General features: G+C 47.8%; 1 protein-coding gene across 3 annotated transcripts in view; it reads right to left on the bottom strand.

The window, feature by feature from the left end:
• ETV6 (ETS variant transcription factor 6) overlaps positions 1-22,049 on the bottom strand; it is a 253,331-nt gene that overhangs the window by 46,397 nt on the left and 184,885 nt on the right. For all 3 annotated transcript variants that reach the window (XM_086714074.1, XM_086714073.1, XM_086714072.1), the window contains one exon: positions 4,062-4,226. In XM_086714074.1, the coding sequence (XP_086570200.1) occupies positions 4,062-4,125 (64 nt within the window). In that variant the 5' untranslated portion in view covers positions 4,126-4,226. The remainder of the gene's footprint in view (positions 1-4,061; positions 4,227-22,049) is intronic.

Raw genomic sequence — 22,049 nt, forward strand, 5'->3', positions numbered from 1 at the left:
AATCCCATTTTACGGATGAGGAAAATAGGGGCCAAAGAAGTACTGTGACCTGTGGACGAGCCACGTATAGAACGTGGGCCTCCAGACATCTACTATATCAAACGCTAAACCAGAAAGCCCACGTCAGAAGCAGCAGTGGCAAATGCTACATGGGAGCACTGAAGAAGTTTTTCTATTTACACCTTGTCCCTACCCGAGGAGAATCCGAGTAGGTAGATCATGCCTCACTACCCTGCTACGCAGCCACTCCACGCGAACGTCTCCTGAACTCTTTCGCAGCTCGTTTCCAAACCCTCTGACAATACCCCTCTTTTTGTGGTCAGTTTTCTTGCAGCCCCTCCTGGTATCACCTTGAAATTCTGTCCACAGCTTCCTGGTCGATGCCTTAATTAAATTACCTGCAATATATATTTCTCTTTACCCCCAGCTCAACACAACAGGGGTAATGCTCACGTCTACTATTCCCAGCTCTGGCCTGGCTCCGGTCTCAGATTTCCAGCAGCAGAACAGGACGTATCTTTTTGGATACCGTGGACTTGCCGGGCCAAAATGAATCTTACTGCTTCCTGCAGATGAGCTCCTCTTCTTAGCTAACCATTCCGTGCCTGAAGTACTATTATTTTATTCTCATCGATCTAGTTCTGGATTTCAATGTCTCCAATTAGGACTGTAGCTATAGCATCCTAACTGGTTTTCCTGTTTTTAGTGACCAAATGAGTCTACCCTATGCACTGACAGCCAAGGTCTGCTCCAAAGGGAGGGCTCCAATTCTGTTATTCTCCTGATCAAAACTCGTCAGTGGTTTCCCACGCCCTGCCAAATAAAATCCGAGCTTCTTAACGCGGGCTTTAAGGGACTCATGTGTTGGGTCATCATTCGATCAATATTGAGTGCCAACTGGATGCTGCAGTAGGTCAGCTTAACAAGACACAACCCTTACCCAAATGAACTCCCTCCTCTAGTAGAGGGATGCAGAACAGAAAGCAATCCTATAAAACATGGTGTGTGTGTGTGTGTGTGTGTGTGTGTGTGTGTGTGTGTGTGTGTGTCAGGAGCCATGACAGAATTAGGGTATGCTCTGAGACATAAGAGGAACAGCACCTAGCCCAGACCGAGGTGGGAAGAGGTGGAGGAAAGGAAGGCGGGCAGGGCACAATCAGGGAAGCAGGGATGTGAAGCAGGGAAAGCTTTCCCGGAGAAGGTCAGCAGAACTTCTAATAGGAAAAGGCATTCGGCCAAGTGGGGAAGGGGTGATGAGTGACGATGAACACTGTTTCAGGCAGGATGGAATCCTGATGTCCACGGATGATGTCCATGGAATCAGGATGTCTGAACCCCATCGGCACATGAACTGGCCTATGGCTCCTCAACACCTTTCCTTACCTCTACCTTAGGTTCCCTTCCAAGCTTTCAAAGTCCCGGCTCCATTACCATACCCTTGAGCTTGCATCTGACAATCCAGCCAGAAATTGCCTCTGCGATGCCTGAACCTCCTTAGCCCGCACTTCTGTAACTCTAGCATGGAGTTGCTCAGAGAATACGCATGGAATGAATTTCTACTGCCACCTAACTGGGGTCTAAGCACCTCAGGCCCAGTGAGTGCACTGGCTTTATCTGGTCTCCTACCTCCCGCCTCTTCCATTCATCAGATGGGCTACTTCACGTCATCCAGATACATTAAGATAGTGCTGCCCCAGTTACCTGGAATGTTCTTCTCTCCCCACCTTCTCCGTTCTATCCATCCTTCGTGTTCCAAATCAACTCCCTTCCTTCTCTCCTAAGCCCCATCCTGCTCTGCCCTTTCCTTTACTCCAGCTTCCTTTTGCCTCTAGGTTCAATGCAATCGGCCCACTCTGGCAAAGACCTGACAAAATGGCAGGGGACTACTGGTAGGCTTTTGCCTATCTTGGCTTCCAGTTTCGAGGAGAGAGAACCCACTTTCTAAGTAAAGTGGAGAGAGATCTCTAGGGAGAAAAAGAAATCAGCAACGAAAAGGAGTACCTGAGATATGATGGTTGGGGGGGGATTTACAGACTCAGGGAGTCTTAGCCCCAGCTAAGGGCTAAGTCAAATCCAGTCAAAACATATCACTGTGTGTTCCCTCATTTGCCTGACACGAGTGGTTTTTCTGGAACACACTAAAGAGTTAAAAGTTCTTTTCCTCCAGAGAGGTAGCTTTGCTCCTTTGAGTACACCTTTGAGGTTCCACTGGAACAGAAAAGGTAAGTATTTTTGCATTAAAGGGGACTATTTAGGGGTGCCTGGGTGGCTCAGTCGATTGGGCATCCGACCTCGGCTCCGGTCATGATCTCGTGGTCCGTGGGTTCAAGCCCTGCGTTGGGTTCTGTGCTGACAGCTCAGAGCCTGGAGCCTGTTTTGGATTCTGTGTCCCCCACCCGCCTCCCCACTCCTCCCCTGCTCACACTCTGTCTCTCTCTCTCTCAAAAATAAATAAATATTAAGAAAAAGGGGACTATTTAGTTTCCTTTTAGGCTAGCTTTATTTATTTATATAGTTGTTTTAGTTTTCTTACCCTGAGACTACAGAAAGAATCAATGATTTGAGACGAAACGTGTCAGGTATGGCTGGGTCCATTCCTTTATAAAACGTTAAAAATGATCTGTTTTTCAGAGATAGGAACTTTCGAGTTTCAATACCTTCTATACTTCTCAGGGAAACTTCCCTTTATCATTTCCTCATATAAACGGTTTGCAGCGATTGGGAAAAGCGGGGGAGATACTGTTCTATATCCTTACCTCACGCCCTGTGATGGGGATGTTTCCTCACGACAGCTAGTTTACTAACTTCTGGCAGGCCTCCAGGAGTAAATAAGGGTTAAATGTCGCTGGAACTATGCCAAGACCTTACACAGGATCTCTGCCCTTTGTCAAGACAAAGAGAGTCTCCACCAGACAAGGTATATCAAAGTTGGCCACAAAGAGGCTCAAGACAAGGAGCGCCTGTTGGTACCTGAATAACTAGCCCCTCAAAAGGCATAAACCTGAGACCAAAGTTCCCCATTTCACATATGGGGTTCCCAAATAACTATCTCCTAAGTATCCATAAAGTTTAAGAAGTGAAATTAGAAAGTTCATTTGAAGTCTCACACCTATGTCAGAAATACATTTTGTAGGTACAAACGCTCTTTGCTGAATCAAATCTTCCCATGCGGTCTTCGGAGCCCTTATGTTGACAAAACTGCCCAGTTAGAGGAGCCTGGGAAATCTTCCACTTGCCTTTTTCAGGATTTCTATAAGCTACAGGATGCCATACTTCAAAAAATTCAGTACTCCTGGGGCACCAGGGTGGCTCAGTCGGTTAAGCGTCCGACTCTCGATTTCAAGCTCAGGTCACGATCTCACGGTTTGTGGGTTCGAGCCCCGCATCGGGCTCTGAGCTGACAGTGCAGAGCCCGCTTGAGATTCTCTCTCTGCCCCTCCCTTGCTCGCGCTCGCGTGCACTCTCTGTCCCTCTCTCAAGATAAAGAAATAAGCTTAAAAAAAAAAAAATCAGTACTTCCAAAGGAAATCACCCAAAGCCCTTTATTTCTACACTTGCTGTGGCTCCTAGGACCTCCACCTCTTCCCATCCTTATCTTCTGTTTCCCTCACGTCTTCTTCCCTTTCTACTCCATCTACCTGGGCAAGGGCTCACGCCCCTTCTTCCTGTGTCTTTGGTTTTAACTGAGCAGTTCACCACCTACACTCACTCTCAAGCACCACTTTCAAAAGTTTCCAGAATCAGGAGCAAGGCAGAGTCAAAGGGCCGGAATGCATTTTCTCCTTGATTTGGTGGCACAACTAGACCCCTTAAGCTCCTCAAGGACCCTGTGGGTCCTTCTCCCGACCTTCAAAGTTTCCCCTCGATCTGGAAATTCTTCCTCTTTTCCCGTCCAATGGACTTAGTCAGCAAAATCTTTCCTCTATGAAGCTAGGTCACGGTCTTTGTGCTCACGGTGACCTACCGTGGGGATTTCTTGGGCGTCATGGGTGGTGGCAAAGACCAAGCAATGACTAACAGATTTTCCAAGCCGAACACGTGTCAGGAGTCCAGACTCTCACCTGAATGAGGAGATCGATAGCGAAAGTCCTCTTTGGTCAGCAGCAGGAGCGCTTTGCCGTTCATTTCAAACGTGTTGCTGTCAATTGGCCTTAAAGAAAATTCGTTTTCAGCCCACTTGAGCCACTGGGCTACGTCATCCCTGCTCCAGTAAATTGGCTGCAAGCCTGTTGGAGAGAGAGCAAGGCAGAGAGAGAGAGAGAGAGAGAGAGAGAGAGGGAGGAAAAAAAAAAAAGGTCTTGTCAGTTAGACAGTTGGAATAAAGGAAAAAGCTTTCTGAATGGTTAATAAAATGGAGTCTCCAGGTCTGAAGAGCTCTTATGTTCAACTCTGAATCCCAAGGCAAAGCTCAAGTTTGTAAGTGCCCAAGTGTGGTATCGGATGAACTATTTATTCAGAGGCAACATGAGAAGAACGATCCTTTTTTAGTCTTTGATGGACCCTAGGCCTTGCTGGCCTGCCCTTCCCTGCCCAGCTCCAGGGGCTGCCTTGATTCAGGTATGCCCCAAAGCTGAAGCTCCACGGTGGCCTGAAACACCCAAGGAACTCAGAGTCATGACAAATGTCAATGTGCTTTGGAGGGGACCTTAGAATCAGAGCTGATCTGATTGCCACCCAGTGTCCTTTTGTTTTTTTTTATTTAAAAAAATTTTTTTTAACATTTATTTATTTTTGAGACAGAGAGAGACAGAGCGTGAGCCGGGGAGGGGCAGAGAGAGAGGGAGACACAGAATCAGAAACAGGCTCCAGGCTCTGAGCTGTCAGCACAGAGCCCGACGCGGGGCTCGAACTCACGGACCGCGAGATCATGACCTGAGCCTAAGTTGGATGCTTAACCGACTGAGCCACCCAGGCGCCCCCTCAGTGTCCTTTTGAAGTGAGAACGTTCCAGAGTCGGGCCTGACCTTTGAGAGCTGCCAAATAATAAAGTGTTCCCTGAAATTTCTTCCAGGAAGAGCAATTCACTCAGCCTCTGGGAAACTATCAGGCTAGCCTCTGGGAATGAGAGGGCAAAGCAAGGATAAAAGGTCTTTTGCCTTTTTATTCTACTTTTTGATGTTAGAACTTTCTGCCGGGGGTGGTATTGGACTCTGAGTGGGACCAGAAGTGGGCCAAAGGGAGGGCTGTAGCTTAGGTGGAGAGGAGAACTCAGGCTGGGCTTTTCTGGAAGTCTGACTGTGAATCTATATTTTTATTTTATTTTGCTGTTGCGGGAAATCTTTGGTATATCATTCAAGTGGTTTAGAACAGTGGTTCTACAAGTGTGATCTGGGGACCCCTCAGGGTTCCCAAGCACTTTTCAGAGTGTCGATGAAGTCAAACCTCTTTTCATAGCAATATAAAGAGGTTATCTACTTTTTCAGCCTCATTCATTCATGAGTAGACAGCGGGATTTTCTAGAAGCTACACAACGTGTGATACTGCAGCAGACGTGAGAATCCAGCCATCTTCTATGAAGCCAGACATTAGAGACTTGCAAAAATGTAAAACAATGCCACTTCTCTCACTACTTTCTGGAAGATATATTCATAAATATATATTTATGCTAACATAAGCTTAGCTTATTACTTTTCAGTAAGTGTTTTTGAAATTCTCAGTTTTAGTTTTCAATATGGTAAATATAGACAGGATCCACATGAGCGAAGCTCTTTGGGGTCTTCAATAATTCTTAAAAACTGAAAGCAGTCCTGAGACCAAAATGAGAACTGAGGGGTTGGAAGGAGCTACGTGCCCAACAGAGCTTCATTCTCCAAAACTGCACCGTGTGAATTAATGGTTCAAATACAATGGAGTCAGGGTTTGCCAAGAAGAGCTTCAGTCTCTCCAGGAAGTTACTTAAACTTCCTAAGGAGACTCCATGAGTGTGCTCTAAAAGTGCCCTTCAGTTTGATCCTAGAAAGAGTCACCTTTTCATCCTTCAATCAAGCATAACAAAGAACTGTCTGGTCTACTTGTGTATGCTGTTTCTCCTCCCTCGTGGACCAGGGAAGGAATAGCTCAGTTCCCTTGGAGAAGGTCCAGAGCCTCTGGGCATGACTATTGGCTCCGTCTTCCAGGTGGCTCCTTTGCAAAGTCTAGTTCTGAAGAATGGTAGCTGGCTTCCTTGAACTCTGGGGAAGTCCTTTCTCAAGCAGTCTCTCGTGTAGGACACCAAGAAAGAAGTACAGGCATTGGCAGAATTAGAGATGGGCGTCCAAGAGCTTTTTTTCCCTTGGGTTTTAAGTTTTACAATTTTACGTGGCAAAAGAAAGTGGCATCATGAAATCATAATGTGTAGTATGGGCCGCCTGGGTGGCTCAGTCGGTGAAGAGTCCAACTTCGGCCCAGGTCATGATCTCCCGGCTGGTGGGTTCGAGCCCCGCGTCGGGCTCTGTGCTGACAGCTCAGAGCCTGGAGCCTGCTTCCGATTCTGTGTCTCCCTCTCTTGCTCTGCCCCTCCCCTGTTCATGCTGTCTCTCTCTCAAGAATAAAATAAATAAATAAATAAATAAATAAATAAATAAATAAATAAATAATGTGTAGTATGCTACTGCTCTATGATCCTGAGAATAAAACACAGCCACTAAAGAAGTTAAGGTTTTGTTTTTGGCTCTTAACTCTACCCAGAAGTAATGCCTATTAAAAACGGTCCTTGGATACAGAAGGTGCCCCCCCCCCCCCCCGTCTTTCCAACGACCTTGACAAAACCCATATCTGGAATCACAGTGAAATGGCAGTGGGCGTGAGGACGGCTTAGCAAAATCTCAACTTTTGAACCGGTAAAAAAAACCTTAATGTTTACTTCCTATCGTCAGCGGTGTCGCCTTTGAACAGAAACAGCACAGCGATCAGTCATCTGTTATTGGGAATTTTTCCCCTTCCTCTCTTTCACAGGAGCAGCACGGGCACAGCCAGGCCCGGCGGGGGGCGGGGGGGGGTGCAAATATGGGGTTGCAGTCAAGCTTGGCCTAGGAAAGAGCCTGGCGGTAGATGGGCCACGGAGCAGAAGACACTCAGTCAGAAACAGGAAAAACGATGCGGTAGCTTATTGGAAGCGCGCGCGCCAAGGCAAATACAGAACCGAATCCCCCTGGGGAGGGGAAATGAGAGTGAAATGCTGAAGTGTCTGCAGAGGAGTCACTGAACCGGAGGGAGGTGGGGGGAGTGGGGGTGGGGGGACACAAGTAGTAATTTGAGGCTCTTTATATTCTATGGAAGAAAATACTCATGAGTAATCTTTTCCCTAAATACAAGAGGAGTCACACACTCCAACCAGCCCTGCTGGTGAAAGGCGACAGTTTCTCTTTTCACTTCCCATTAATCTCTCCCACAGCCCCGGTCCCCCGAAGGGCACAGTCACCGCGGAAACCCCCTCGTGGGGAACCAGCATGAAGGCCCTGGGCTGTGTGCAAAAGGGACCCATCAGGTCACTGTCAGTCCAGGGAATACCAGGCGATCCTAGCAGTTTTACAAAAGTGACCCTGACAGACCCAGCTACCTGCTTGAGGCCCCCGAGGAAACCGGTCAGAGTGTAAGGACAACGTGGACAGACAGACCAGGCTGGAAAGAGGCTTGATAAACTTCGGTGTTCAAAGTCAAGTCCTACTGCCATTTCTTTTTTAAGTCTCTAGAATAACTGGGAAAAAAGAAGCCCCCTTTCCTCCAACCTAACAGCCCTACGGCCTGGGAGTTACAGTGTCTAAATGGAATAGAGCCTTGGACCCAGAGGCAACTCTGTCTAATCAGGACCATTTAATTTACTTAACAGTCATCTATTAGGCATGTCTATCATCTCGCACTATTGTAAGCACTTTGTAAATATTAGCTCATTTAATTGCATGCTCACAGCAAAACCATGACATAGGGGTTCAGATCGGGGAACTCGGGCTCAGTGCACTTAAGGGATGTGCCCAAGGTCCTACGGCCACGGAAACAAGAGGGGCCGAGAGGGGCAGATTTGAACCCAGGCGGTCTGGCTTCAGGGTGTGTGTTCTTATCCATCACACTACACTTACGCATGCAGTTCCCACCCAGAGTCAGAATTCGGATCGATTTTCAGCGTCTATTAGGGATGCAGAAAAGACTGGGTGAATTGAATCCTCCCCATCCAAGACTTTCATCGTTGGAGGCTTTCTCAAGTTATCAACAGACTAAAGATAGAGCCAAAAAATCTGTATATCCTTGGAGAAGTAGATTTATAAATGGGAAGAGGAGGGAGGTGTAGGTGGCGCTCCGCTTTGAACACATCCAGGAATAAAGTGCCGCCCTCACTGGCTACTTGCCCGCGGGCACTCAATGCTCATAGGCACTGGTCTTGAGACGTCATGTGGCTCACAGCTGCTAATGTAACAGAAGCCGTATGGGCGAGATGAGGGAGAACGTATAACACAGAACCGGCCTTACAGTTATCTCTTGCAACTTTAACTCAACAAAATCGAATAATATAGCAGTTAATGATTAGTGAAAGGAAGAGAGACCATTTTTCTGCGCCTATGTTCTACTACTCCTCGTGCACATAATAAGCCTACTAAGACCTGCATTAAAAAAAAAAAAAGTTGGATTTAGTTTTGAGAGAGAGAGTGTGAGCAGGGAAGGGGCGGGGAGAGAGGGGGACAGAGGATCCAAAGAGGGCTCTACGCTGACAGCAGCGAGCCTGATGCGGGGCTCGAACTCACAAACCGTGAGATCGTGACCTGAGCAAAGTCGGACGCTCAACCGACTGAGCCACCCAGGCGCCCCAAGACCTGCCATTTTTAACGTCAGTTCACTTCAGAGTATATTTGAGAAGCATTTTATACAGAAGAGATGAACCGCTATTATTAAGAAAATTCCGAAGCATTCCACTGCAGTTTTTTTTCCCAAGTGGGTCAAGTGAAGTTCATTCACTTCTTCAAGTCCATGTTCAAGGGCGCAGCCACTTTCACCAGCACATTGTTAAGCCTTATTTCAAGGTCTCTCAGCTAATGTTTAAATGAACAATGAAAAGTGGGCTAGGAGTCAGGAGCCCGGATTTTACCACCAGAACTGCCATTAGCTAACAGGTGATTTGGGGCATTTTCTCCTGGGCTCGGCAACTTCATTCTGTAAAATGAGGCGCCTAGACGATGGGGTCTCTATTCCTTTCCGGGTTGCACACTGGGAACATAGTCCCGCTTCATCTGAATCCTAAAAACCCAATCATACAAACAGCCAGGACCTTTTTACTACCAAACTACCGCCTGCTCACAACGATGATCCCAAGATTTTGTAACTTCCTGAATGACCTTCTGGGTCTTGGAAAACAGATTACATTATTTTAAATAGAGGGCAGTGCCTAAGAGTGTTTTATCATATTCCAATTCTTGGAAAAGCTATAAGCCGGCCGAGGCAATAATACACATAACATTCTGACAAGGGGCTTTCACATGTATGACCTCATGTAATTCTCACAAAAGCTCTGTGAAATCCGTCTTGCTTCCATGTCAGTTTTTTTTAATTTTTTTTTTTTCAACGTCTATTTATTTTTGGGACAGAGAGAGACAGAGCATGAACGGGGGAGGGGCAGAGAGAGAGGGAGACACAGAATCGGAAACAGGCTCCAGGCTCCAGGCTCTGCGCCATCAGCCCAGAGCCCGACGCGGGGCTCAAACTCACGGACCACGAGATCGTGACCTGGTTGAAGTCGGACGCTTAACCGACTGCGCCACCCAGGCGCCCCTCCATGTCAGTTTTAACAGATGAGGAGGAGAACAGGGGGCTCGGAGTCAGGAGATGATTGTACCGGCTCGAACAATACTCAGTTCAGGCTCTGGTGCTACAAAATACAGTCATCAAAAACATCCTTTGTCCCAACCTTGCCGTGTACACGGGATTTTGATACAGACGCTGTGGCTTATGGGACAGACTGGTAAAAGAGAAGACGACACCCCAGAGATGATCTAGTCCAACTCCCACCCATCTCACTCAGGGGGAAACTGAAGCTGGGAAAAGTTAAGAGGCTGCGCCGCGAGCAAGCCGCCCCACGTTCCCTGCTTCCAGCATCTCAGGCTGTGTCGTAACTCGATTCAATGACACAGAACAATTCTGTAACCCTTGACATGAATGAGGAAAATGATCACTTCCTTGCTTAGTCATCCTGACTTCAGATTAAACGTCCTTAATTGGTCCAAACGTAATTTCTCAATTGCAGTTTTTAGACCCTCCCCAACCCACCTGCCTCCTCTAGAGATCATATTTAGCTCCCATGCCTAAACATCGTACCAGGAGCAGGGCCAGAACTTTCTTCCTCTGGACAATAGACTTCTATTGTTCATAGTCGCTAAGTTATTGGGCGTTTAGACTGAATATTTTCTGCAAAGATTCTTATTCTCATTTTATAGATGAGCAAAAAATGTAGTACACATAATGGGACATGGTGGCACTTAGATCCAAACCCAGGTGGTCTGGTTCCACAGTTCCCAACTCTGTTTTTTTTATTTCAGTTTTATTCATTTATCTTGAGGGAGAGAGAAAACACGAGTGGAGGAGGGGCAGAGAGAAGGGAGAGAATCCCAAGCAGGCTCCGCACTGTCAGCACAAAGCCTGATGCGAGGCTTGAACCCAGGAACCCATGAGATCGTGACCTGAGCCGAACTCAGATGTTCAAGTGGCTGAGCCACCGGGCGCCCCCAACAGTCCCAACTCTTAAAACCCTGCCATACTGCTTCTCGAGAACCTCATAATGACAGCAAATACTTACAAGAACTTACTGTGTCCCAGGAACTGTCCCCAGGGCTCTCTGAACAGAACTCATATAATCCCCACGACAACACTGTATGACAGAAACCATCACTATCCCTCCTTAGAGAAGAAAGCTGGAGCACAGGGAAGTTAAGTGACCCGGCCAAAGTCACATAGCTAGATAATGGACAAGCCAGCCAGCTTGGCCCAAAGTCTGTATTATTAACCACCTATACGTCTCTGTCTAGGCTTATTTGGTGTTTTGGCAGAACATCAAATTAAATTCATGACCGAAAAAAGAGAAGGAGAAGAGCGTCAATGGCCGTATGAATCGTCACAGTGGATACGCACGCAGGCACCGAGCGCCAGCACTGAAACTATTCCCCAGCTGTGTGACCTCAGGCAGGTTACTCGACCTCTCTGTGTCTCACTTGACTCAAACGAAAAAAAGGGGACAGTTTGCAAGCTGTGAGTAAGTACCAGTGGATCACAGACGATGTGCTTGTCGAATGTGAAGATGCCATAAAGCTAGTATACAGTAAGATTATGTAAGTGGTAACAATAAAACACGCAGAGGACAGTATGTGGAACGTAGCAAGCATTTAATAAGTATTAGCTACTGTTACTACGGTCACCATTTTCAGTTGCCCTACCCTGCACACACAGAGCTGGTGTCTGGAACCCAACTGGAGGAATGTACTTGAATCAATATTAGATTTCATCTTGTTATTTTTTTTGCCATCATTCCCAGCCTGCTGCAGTCTTTCCGGATTTGGTTCTATTTCTAGTAACAACCACGCGTTATAGCTTCATGTCTTCTGTGGCTTTGATAAGCATCTGTCACCGCAACAGGTTCCTGACAAAATGCGGATTAGGTGAGGGCTGAGGTGGGAGCACTCTGGTGACGTAACAGTCACCTCCTTCCAGATGGATGCTGATCAAGTTATCAGCTCCTTTGGGGTGCAAGCGTTCAATGATCAGTCCATTTAAATACTCTGGTAGCTGGACTGTAGTTTTCAAGCTCAGCCGAAACGGCACCGTCTAAAATTCAATGAAATGCTTTCTTCGTGTCCATGAATAAGTAACCACGACCTTATCGAAGAGGATAGAGGAAGCAGAGAAGGAGCAAATGCTGGGCTCTGAAGGGACAACTTTTTCCCATGTGCTCACAACATCTGCGTTTCAAACCCTGTCCCGAATTCCACCTGGAGGTTAGATCACGCCAGCTGTTTTTAGTCTGTACGGACACTCTCTTCTCCTTTTCGATTGTGAATATCAGGTAAACGGTGGCTCACAGTCTTTCTTTCAGTCCCTCTTCCATTCCCTACAACCCTCAGGGATCGCTGTCAGTGGCCTCTCACCCTTGGAAGTTCTGTATTCTCATTTGTCATTTGGGCCAAGAGCAGTGAATTTATGTAGAACAACTTAGACTCGTTTTTACATCAATTCTCCCATGAGGCTTTAATTCCCTTATGCCGATGTTTGTAATACCTGTTTCGGTCTGACAACCCTCCTCCCTGATGGCAGAGAGAGAAGAAAGAGAGAAGTTGCACAGTTTTCTCTTTGCCACTTGGTCATGTCACTCTATCCAACCGAATCAGCATGCTGATACCATGCTTATTCTTATTTATTTATTTATTTATTTATTTATTTATTTATTTATTTTCAAATTATATTTTAATGTTTTATATTTGAGAGAGAAAGAGAGAGAGAGACAGAGTGCGAGCAGGAGAGGGGCACAGAGACAGAGGCGGAATCTGAAGCAGGCTCCAGGCTCCGAGCTGCCAGCACAGAGCCCGATGCGGGGCTCGAACTCACGAACACTGAGATCATGACTGGAGCCGAGGTCGGACGCTCAACCGACTGAGCCACCCAGGCGCCCCAACAATCAGGTAATTCTTATAAAGAGTATCTATTCGGGGGCGCCTGGGTGGCGCAGTCGGTTAAGCGTCCGACTTCAGCCAGGTCACGATCTCGCGGTCCGGGAGTTCGAGCCCCGCGTCAGGCTCTGGGCTGATGGCTCAGAGCCTGGAGCCTGTTTCCGATTCTGTGTCTCCCTCTCTCTCTGCCCCTCCCCCGTTCATGCTCTGTCTCTCTCTGTCCCAAAAATAAAAATAAAACGTTAAAAAAAAAAAATGCATTTAAGAGTATCTATTCGTATGAAAGAATGCCAAATAACACATGTACATAGGTATGATAATCCCAAACAATGCACAGAATAATATTAACATGAAATATAAAAATATTAATGGCAACTGTCACTCAGGAGAATTACAGGTGATGCTTACCATCTCCTTTTCTTTTTTTTTTTAACGTTTATTATTTTAATTTATTTTTGAGAGACAGTGTGAGCAGGGGAAGGGGCAGAGAGAGAGGGAGGCAGAGAATCCAAAGCGGGCTCTGAACTGTCAGCACAGAGCTCAATGCGGGGCTCAAACTCAGGAACCACGAGATCATGACCCGAGCCACAGTTGGACACTTAACCGACCGAGCCACCCAGGTGCCTCTCCTTTCCATTTTTTATTTCCCACTTCTCTCTATTAAGCATGCATTACCTTTATATTTTAAAAAGCCCATTTAAAATTTGAGCTCCTCAGAGAATGTCCCCAACACAGCCTCATCAGCTTCCTCAGTTACCCTCCTGCCCATTCGTCTCAGCGAGCGCTCTGCGTGCGCGATCTGCCGGAAGTTCATTTTCAAAAGCGCCCTGACTCTTCTGACCTGTGCGTGAGCACTGTGGACCGCGGGACCACAGGCACTTCTCCTCTAAACTTCTGAAAGCACAACTGACCATGTCTTTCATTTCTCTTTCCCAATTGTAAGATGATGTATTCTCACCAGCGTGTCCCTGTATCATTTCTACTCTGCCCACCGATGCTTCCTTGTTTGTCAGACCCGAGTCCAAATTTGTAGGGCCCCTCATTGTTCCTTCTGGGAGATGAAACGCTAACTACGAGGTGCGTCTGTTAAGAGTCAAAACGTGCAAGCACGGAGCTGACACAGGTTTCTCAGCGCCTCTCCCGTCACGCCTGGCACACGGCGGTCCCCCCCGTGATGCCAGACTGCACCGAGATCCCCGGTCTGCCGCCGGGCCAGCGCTGCAGCCTGTGACTGTCACCCCTCTCCCAGCCAATGCCATGCTCATCGGGCAGGATGCTTCAGATCTGGGTGGTACTTTACTAATACCACATGCCGCTGCGCCCGGATCAGCCCCACAACTGTTCTGTGAGGGAGCTAAGGCTGGTGCAACTGTCCTTGCTGAAGGAACAGAAGCTCAGAGAGGTAAAGGGACTGTCCCAAGGTCACAATGCACCTGGGACCAGAACCGCAGGCCCAGGTCAGTCTAGTGAACTTTGGCCAGGTCAAAGGATGCAATGGATATAAAAGTCTCCCCGGTACTCTGAAACGCATGGTAACAACGCAAGGGAATTAGGAGTAATAAACCATGAACTCAACTTCTCATGGCAGGTCTGGTTTAGCTGTGGATCCGGAAGTCTGAGCAGACCCCAGAGACCCCCTGTGCCTTCTGCAAAGGGGGTCGCGGTGGGCAGGCTTTACCTTAGGATAACTAAACCCTCCCAAGTCAAACCGAGTATCATCGGAGACCTCCAAGCTGCTTCTCAGCGCACCTTCCGGGAGCGTCCCCCCCACAGCCAGTCCTCCAGTCTCCACCCTGGGCCTGGTCTCTGAGGTAACTCCCACAAGCCAGGTACTCCCATTTCTCTGGGTCTGCCTCTGACCTTGGATTTGCTATTTGATCAAAACTGCTTCCAGCACACAAATTCTGTCACTAGGGAATTAGAAGTTCCAAAACATTTCCTATTTTTGTCCTCAAGGTTAGCCTGTTTCTTGGCACTCGGCTCCCAAGTAGAGGTTAGAAGGGTCCACCTACATCTTTTGGCCCAGATCCCCAAAGCAAGAAGACTATATGTTCAAGTTCAGATCCAGAGTCCTATTCGATTCCCTCAAAAAATTTCTTCGTATAGGGGCGCCCGGGTAGCTCAGTTGGTTAAGCGTCCGACTTCGGCTCAGTTTGTGATCTCGCGGTTTGTGAGTTCAAGCCCCACGTCCGGCTCTGTGCTGACAGCTCGGAGCCTGGGGTCTGCTTCGGATTCTGTGCCTTCTTCTCTTGCTGCCCCTCCCCTACTCATGCTCTGTCTTTCTCTCTCAAAAACAAACACTAAAAAAAAAAATTAAAAGAAAATTTTTTTTCTTATAGACTTCACTTTGTGGATTTTTCTGGCTTTCACTCAGTTTTATCCACAAAAGGGTTTTTAGCAGCAAACCTGTTGACAGCAAAGCTGGCCCAGCGCCTGCCACTCACCCTCGCAAACATGACATAAGAGTCCTTCCCATTTCCGCTTTGGGGCAGCAAGCCCGATGTGGTGAGAGGCATGTAATATTTTAGATAAAAACTTGGGTTTTGGACTCAGTCCTGAGTTCAAATACTGGTCCTACCGCCTAGTGGGCTCAGTGCTTTGGGGCAAGTTACATCTCTGAACCTCAGTTTCCCCAGCAGTAAAATGAGGCCAAGAATAGCACTTATCTCCTTGGGCAAATTTAAGTATGCCATGAGGTAACGCTTATAAAGACTTCCCACCATGTCTGGTACACGGGAAGTACACAGTGCGTTTTGGGGGACAGGGTAGGACAGAGGCTGGACGGCAGATTGACCGTACTTTGCCACATGTCTCCAGGAGACTGGAATCCTTCCTGCAGCTCCCTGGGGCCTCAGGAACTTGAGCAGGGGTTCTCGCAGGCTGTGAAGGCTCTGGCAGGAGCTTTGGGGCCCGCACGGGGCTTTGAGGAGGGGACCGGCATCATCAGTGTGCTTGCAGGTTGGGAAAATGGCTCAGGAGGTGATGGAGAGAAAGGACGGGAGCAGATGAGAGGCTGGAGGAAGAAAGGTCAGATTTGGAGCCCATTTGGGTCCTGGAGTAGGGTGAGGCAACTGAAATGCTCACTTCGGGTGGAAATTGTTTACATTTTCACGATGAACAAAACAGCAACATTTTACTGAAGCCATATTGAGAAGAGAAATGATGAGAGTGTAGCAGTGCCAATGGAGAGGGGTTCTTAAGTTTCGGAGATAATGGACCCCTCTGAGAATTCAGGGAGACCCACGGACCCTCTTGCCGAATGCACAGGCACACGCACACACAAACAAATATTTGGCTATTTCAAAGTTTACAGACCTTGTCTATAAACGTCTATGTAGCGACCCCTGGAGAATCAGGCTAGTAATTTTGAGCCTCACGTATGCACATGGGCCTGCCGACAGGTACTCGCAATTTTGGTAAGCAGCAATTTAGGCGCAAGAAGAGAAGACACACATTCGTCTGTCCTGGTATTTTGGGGAGGAAAAGAGAAGAGAGGCAGGAAGGGTGCCCTTGTCCCACTGAGAAGTGTGGGAGGGGGGCAGCAATGAAATGACGCAGGGCAACTGTGGGGGTCACTTCTCTATGAAATGCACACACCTGACCTTAAATATGGAATGTCCCTTCCTCGGGTATTTTAGGAATCGTAGCTAACACACGGCAAGTTTGTATTCAGACTGGTGAAGGTTAAGCACTGCAAATTATTTTAAGTTATGAACAGTGAGGCAGCTGGGATAGGAGAGATACCACTGAAGGAGAGATGTGATTGAACTTCTAAAGGAAGGAGGCAAGTAAGGGCAGCATGTCTCCTACCACAGGGCAGAAAGAAATTCTTTTTATTATTATTATGATTATTATTTTAAGCTTATTTATTTGGGGGGGGGCACAGAGAAAGCTGTAAGCCAAAGCAGCTGTGCACTGTCAGCTCAGAGCCTGGTGAGGGGCTCGAAATCACGAACCGCGAGATCCTGACCTGAGCTGAAGTCAAGAGCCAGCCGCTTAACTGACTGAGCCACTCGGGTGCCCCTAGAAAACACTTTATTTTCAGTTTTGTTGACATCTATGCACACAAAGAAGTCCATTTGGAAGAGGAAAAAAATGTCGGAAAATAGATATTAAAAGTTGAAATGCTCCTTAAATAGATTAGGGGGCAGACTGGGAAATTGCCAGGAAAAGCAGGCGCAAGAAGATTTTCTAATCGTCCGTGGAAACGCAGGGGTGCGGAGAAAAGAGGGATCCCTTTGGATTTGCATGATCCACAAAACACAGAAGATCTACTACGGGTGTCTGAATAAAGAAGAACGAATATCCTTTTCTCCCCCTCTGGCTCTTTTAAACCACACAGGATCGTCTCTTGTGCGGGCCACAGTCCACAGAACATTCCTTTGCGAAGCATAACAAGAGCTGAACTCATTCTCATTCTGGACAGGGCCTGATCTGCCCGGTCACTGGCATGGGAGAGGCTTTCCTTTGTGTGGTTCAGCTGCGCCTGGTCCCTTCCCTCCAGGGTTCTCTTTATTCCAGGCAAACTTAAACAAGCGGGCTGCCTTTTCTCAGGATGGAGACAGTCCCTATTATCACTGAGTCCTGTGGGGTGAACAGGAGGCTGGGGTGGGGATGGGGGGGGGGGGGAGTGGAGAGGGAGGGGCTGGCAAAAGGGAGCCTGACAGAAGCGTTTAACTTTTACAATGTTAACTCCGCAGGCCTTGGAAGACACAACCACGGCCCAAAAGGCAGATGTGACCAGGGTTCAAGCAACCCACCACCCTTATAAAACGATGCTTTTCTGGACAATATCTTCTTTTAAGGAGAATTCTCCCTCCCCCTCCCCCTTTCTTCCATCACCTCCTTCCCTGACTCTTAGGAGAGGGATTCCGAGCATTTCCAAGGCCCCATCGGTTGCCTTTTGGTGCCCAATCATCGCTCCTTCTCCAGGCTGCCTGAGCTGAAGCTGAATCAGCATTAGGAGGGGCAAACGGGGCAACAGAGGCCGGGTGAAATCATTTCAACAGATTTGTGGACACCTCATGAAACGAAACAAAAAATCAGACTTGTAAAAGCAGCTTCTACTTAAAGATAAGTAGCATGTGTATGTGTGTGTGTGTGTGTGTGTGTATGTGTGTGTGTGTGTGTGTGTGTGTGTCTTCTCTGCCTCGTTGCTTCTGTGTGGAGGAAATTCACAGGCAAATGGCTTTTGTAGATTTAGCCACTAAAAAAGTTGTAATCTTTTTTTCTCACCAGTTAAACTCCCTGGTATCTGAGTTGCGAAGGTTACTAATCCCCTGGTTTCAGGGCCTAAGATGGTTGCTGGGGACTCAGGAAGATGAAAAAAAAACAAAAAACAAAAACAAAAACAAACAAACAACAACAACAAAAAAACAAAGCAAAAGCAACCCCATGCCGCCTTCCAGAACCGCAGAAACATTCTGTGGCCAAAGGGAGACTCTCTCTTGCTGCCAAGTATCCTTCTCTTTGGCTCTGTTGTCTTGTCTGCAGTTTTATTCACTCCTTTGGATGGAGGCACGAAGACGTCTGTGGAAGGGGAGGCTGGTAGAGGGAATACACTAAATCAATACAATCCGTTCACACCTTAGCTTTGCTAGGCAGTCAGATGAGCTTGTCAGAGGAAGGAGTGAGAGGACCCTCAAGTTTGAAGGACAGTGGGGGTCTGAAGCAGCCAGGAGGCAGAATGGTATAGGCGCCTGAGGGAAGGAAATTTTGTTCACTTGTACCTACAGATGTTTCTGACGTATGATTCTTTTTTTTTTTTTTTTTTAATGTTCATGTAGTTGAGAGAGAGAGAGAGAGAGAGAGAGAGTGCACCTGAGCATGGGAGGGGCAGAGACAGAGGGAGACAGAGAATCCCAAGCAGGCTCTGTGTCATCAGAGCGGAGGCCCGGGCAGGGCTTGAACTCACAAACCGTGAGATCATGACCTGAGCGGAAAGCAAGAGTCAGATGCTTAACTGACTGAGCCACCCAGGCACCCCCCCGTATGACTCCTTCAAAGGAGCTTTTGCACTGGGAACGGTGTGAATGTTTATAATACAGACGTTGAGTGTCCTGAGTTCTGGAGACAGACAGGGCTATGTCTGTTTTTTAACTTTGACTCGAGAGTCTGCAAAACAGCTGCCCATCACTGACAGCCCAAGGAAAGTTCGTTCACACAGTGCACAAACGCTTCCCAGCCGAGGCAGAGCGTGAGCCAGGTGAGGCCTCCAGGTGGTCGGCAGGCTGACCTCCTATTGTCCTGCTATTTATAAAGCATGCCGTCTACTTTGGTTTCTTGGCAAGAACTGCTAATCTGCTGGAAACATGAAATTTTGCCTTTAGCGACTTGATTATAAAATAAAAATCAAATCCTGTTTCCGTCACCTACTAGCACAGCAGCTGTAGGGGGTTCAATGGTAGGCCCCTGCCCCCAAAAGATATGTCCATGTCATAATCCCTGGAACCTGTCAATGTGACCTTATTTATTTATTTATTAAAAAAAAGATCTTTGCAGATGTAATTGAGGTCGAAATCTCGAGATGAGATCATCCTGGATTATTCAGGCGGGACCTATATCTAATGACAAGTGTCCTTATGAAGGAACACAGGGGAGGGACAGAGAACAGAAGAGGGTCATGTGAAGACAGGCAGAGAGCGGAGTTATGCAAACCTCTGGTTTCCTTCCTGACAGGCTTCTATTATCCACATACTGAAATTCCCTTGCCTCTCTCCAATAGTTGTCACTTTCTCTTGAATCTTCGAAAATCGCTCATTTCGCTTTCATTTCAAACAATTTCCAGTGTTTCTACCTTCTGTTTCTCTTCCACATTGCTGTTTATGATACAGTCATCTTGAATGCCTACTGGTTTGCTCTTCATTTCTGAAATGATTTTTCTTTCATTTTTAAATGTTTGCTGAGTTCTGGCATCTTAGTTCTAAGTTTTCCTAATTCTGGTTTATGTTGTCTACCCCCGCCCCTCCATATTTAATAGCATTTTCTTAATGAATTTTAGCTCAATCTGGATGGCAGGTTACAGTTGCTGAATGGTTCCATAGCCATGTCTTTAGGACACTCTTTAGGAGTGCTATTCGGCTTCTTACTTTCTTTTATCTTCTAAAAACTTTGTATGGGACTTGACCTCACTACTTTCCTATTGCGCGGTTTCATGTGAAATTGATTTTCCTGAACTTTTAGAACAAGGCGTGTTCCAACTTTACAAAGCTCTCTCTTCTATTGTGTTCACGGAGTGCTCGAATATATGGCAGCTGGCTGGTTGAAATTTCCTCCTTCTGTTTCCTTTTGGGGACCTTTCTTCCTTAGTCTCTGTTGTTCCTCTCCTATTCAACTTGCTTTCACTCTGGCAGCCTCTCAGTGTGGGGTCTTCCTGGAAGACGGACCTGGCTGGGAAGTTCCCGAGATCACAGCTAGAGCGCTCCAGACCCTTTAGACCTTGCCCCGTGTGCACGGGCTGCCTTTGGAAGCAACGAGAAGATTGTCACTTTCAGCTGTCTCTCTCAAACGGAGCCTATGCAACGGCCGGTGAGCTCCTCTCGGCTGCCCTGGGCTTTTCCATCAAAAGCCCCACTGGATCTTGGGGCTAGCTTGTCAGCAGTTTTGCTCTTGTCCACGGGCTCTGGCCATGCGACCGTGTTGTGGGTTCTGAGAGACGTTGAAACCGACACGGCTGGCGTGCCATCGTCCCAGACTCTGTCCCAGAACACTTCCGGTTTGCAAGGGCAGCACGCCCCTGGTATCTCGTAAAAGAGAGCACCAACGTTCTTACGTCTCCGGATGAACTCTTGCTGGGGTTTGTGGCAGTAAGTCAAAGAAGTGCGGTCCTTACTCTGAGAGGTCTCTGGCCACCCGAAGGGAGTCACAGCCCACAAGGAGGCGGAGACCCAGCATCCGGAAGGGAAGACACGATCAAATGGCTATAGCCTCGATGGGCATCGGATGCCAAGGGAGGGAATACACGGCTTCTTTCATGGAAAGGACTGAAGGACTATTCTAGTGAAGATAAAATCCTCCAAACGGAAGGAATGGATGGTGGAGATGAAAGTGACAGCAGTGACAGCGGCAGAAAGACCCCCAACCTTCTGCCGTCCTTCCACACTTCCCATCCCAAGAAGGCAAGACTGACAGATGTCGGAATTTTAAAGACTTCACGAAAATTCGACTGACTCAGCCTTTGGCTGGACACCTCAGTCCTCCTAGATCAGGGGGCCGGTCTCCTCCAGTGAGTGCCCTTCATGCTCAGCGACCAACCACAGCTCAGAGAAACAGGGAGTTACGTGTTAGCCACAGATTTCCCCACGCGAGCCCTAGGAGGAGCGAGTCAGCCGTTCATTCCAGAAAGAGCCCCACACAGCAAGGCCGCGGGCAGCTGGGCAGGTGCGGCTGGGCTTGCTGTCCACTCTAACTCGACTTTCCTGCTTTGAAAAGCCTCCTTTCTCAGTCGGGTTGCGTCTGTTTGGAAGGCCCGACCCGTCCCTGACGCCCCGGTCTCATCAAAGGATGCGGCCACATAATGATCATTTTTTTCAAGTGGCTTTTTTAATGCAGCCTTTGGAAACTTTGCAAGAAATGTATCGATTTGAAATACTCAAGCTGAATTATTGAGCTTTGGCGAAGGGAAATAAATCTTTCCCACTCTCCATGCCTGTTGCCAAGTGCAGCTTCCAGGAAGCAATGACTGTCCTTTCTGGAATCGAAGCAAAAACTCAAAACATTCTATCACCTTCCCTCTACTTCACCCCTCCCCCTGTCTTCACTGGCAATTCACTGACAAAAGCACTTTACATTCATTGCTCATTTGCCTGAATAGGCATCCGAATTAGCAATGCCCAAATTAGTAATGCCTGGCTGAGGCAGCTTCCTAAATAATGAGGCCGGATCGCTTTGGCAGACCCGGAGGCCCGCGGAAAGCCAGCCTGCAACACGTCATTAGGTGAAACACTCTTCCGGTTTTATAACCAAAACCTCCCCTACAGACCTGGATGTGTCAGGTAGAGGGTATATGTTCCCTGATGCCAGAGGTTAGCAAGACCGGGAGCCCGGGCTGGGGTAGGAAGGTGGGGAGAGTGCACGGGAAAGGGGGCCCTGTGCCGGAGTGCTCTAACGCACATGCCAGCATGAACACAAAAACTTCCTGACATCTGCCGTTTCTTTCATTTCAGTCTGGGGTGATCATCTCACCTGGCCGTGTTCCAGGGGAATTCCCATCATTACCACCAAAGCACAGCTTGGTCTCATTGTGCTAAGTGCTCATCCGTCCATCTCTCCATCCACGCACCCGTCCGTCTAGCCGATTAGGCACCCCCTACAGACTGCATCTTGTACAAGGTGCAAGGTCCATCAAGGTGAGGGACACAAGGCTTTAAAATCTCGGGGTGGGGCGGAAGCAGGGAAAGGGAAGAACTGTGCCAGAAGTCCAGGCGGGGTCAG

Source organism: Puma concolor, chromosome B4 (genome assembly GCF_028749965.1).
Source record: "Puma concolor isolate L17-30 chromosome B4, mPumCon1.1.hap2, whole genome shotgun sequence".
NCBI classification, from domain to species: Eukaryota; Metazoa; Chordata; class Mammalia; order Carnivora; family Felidae; genus Puma; species Puma concolor.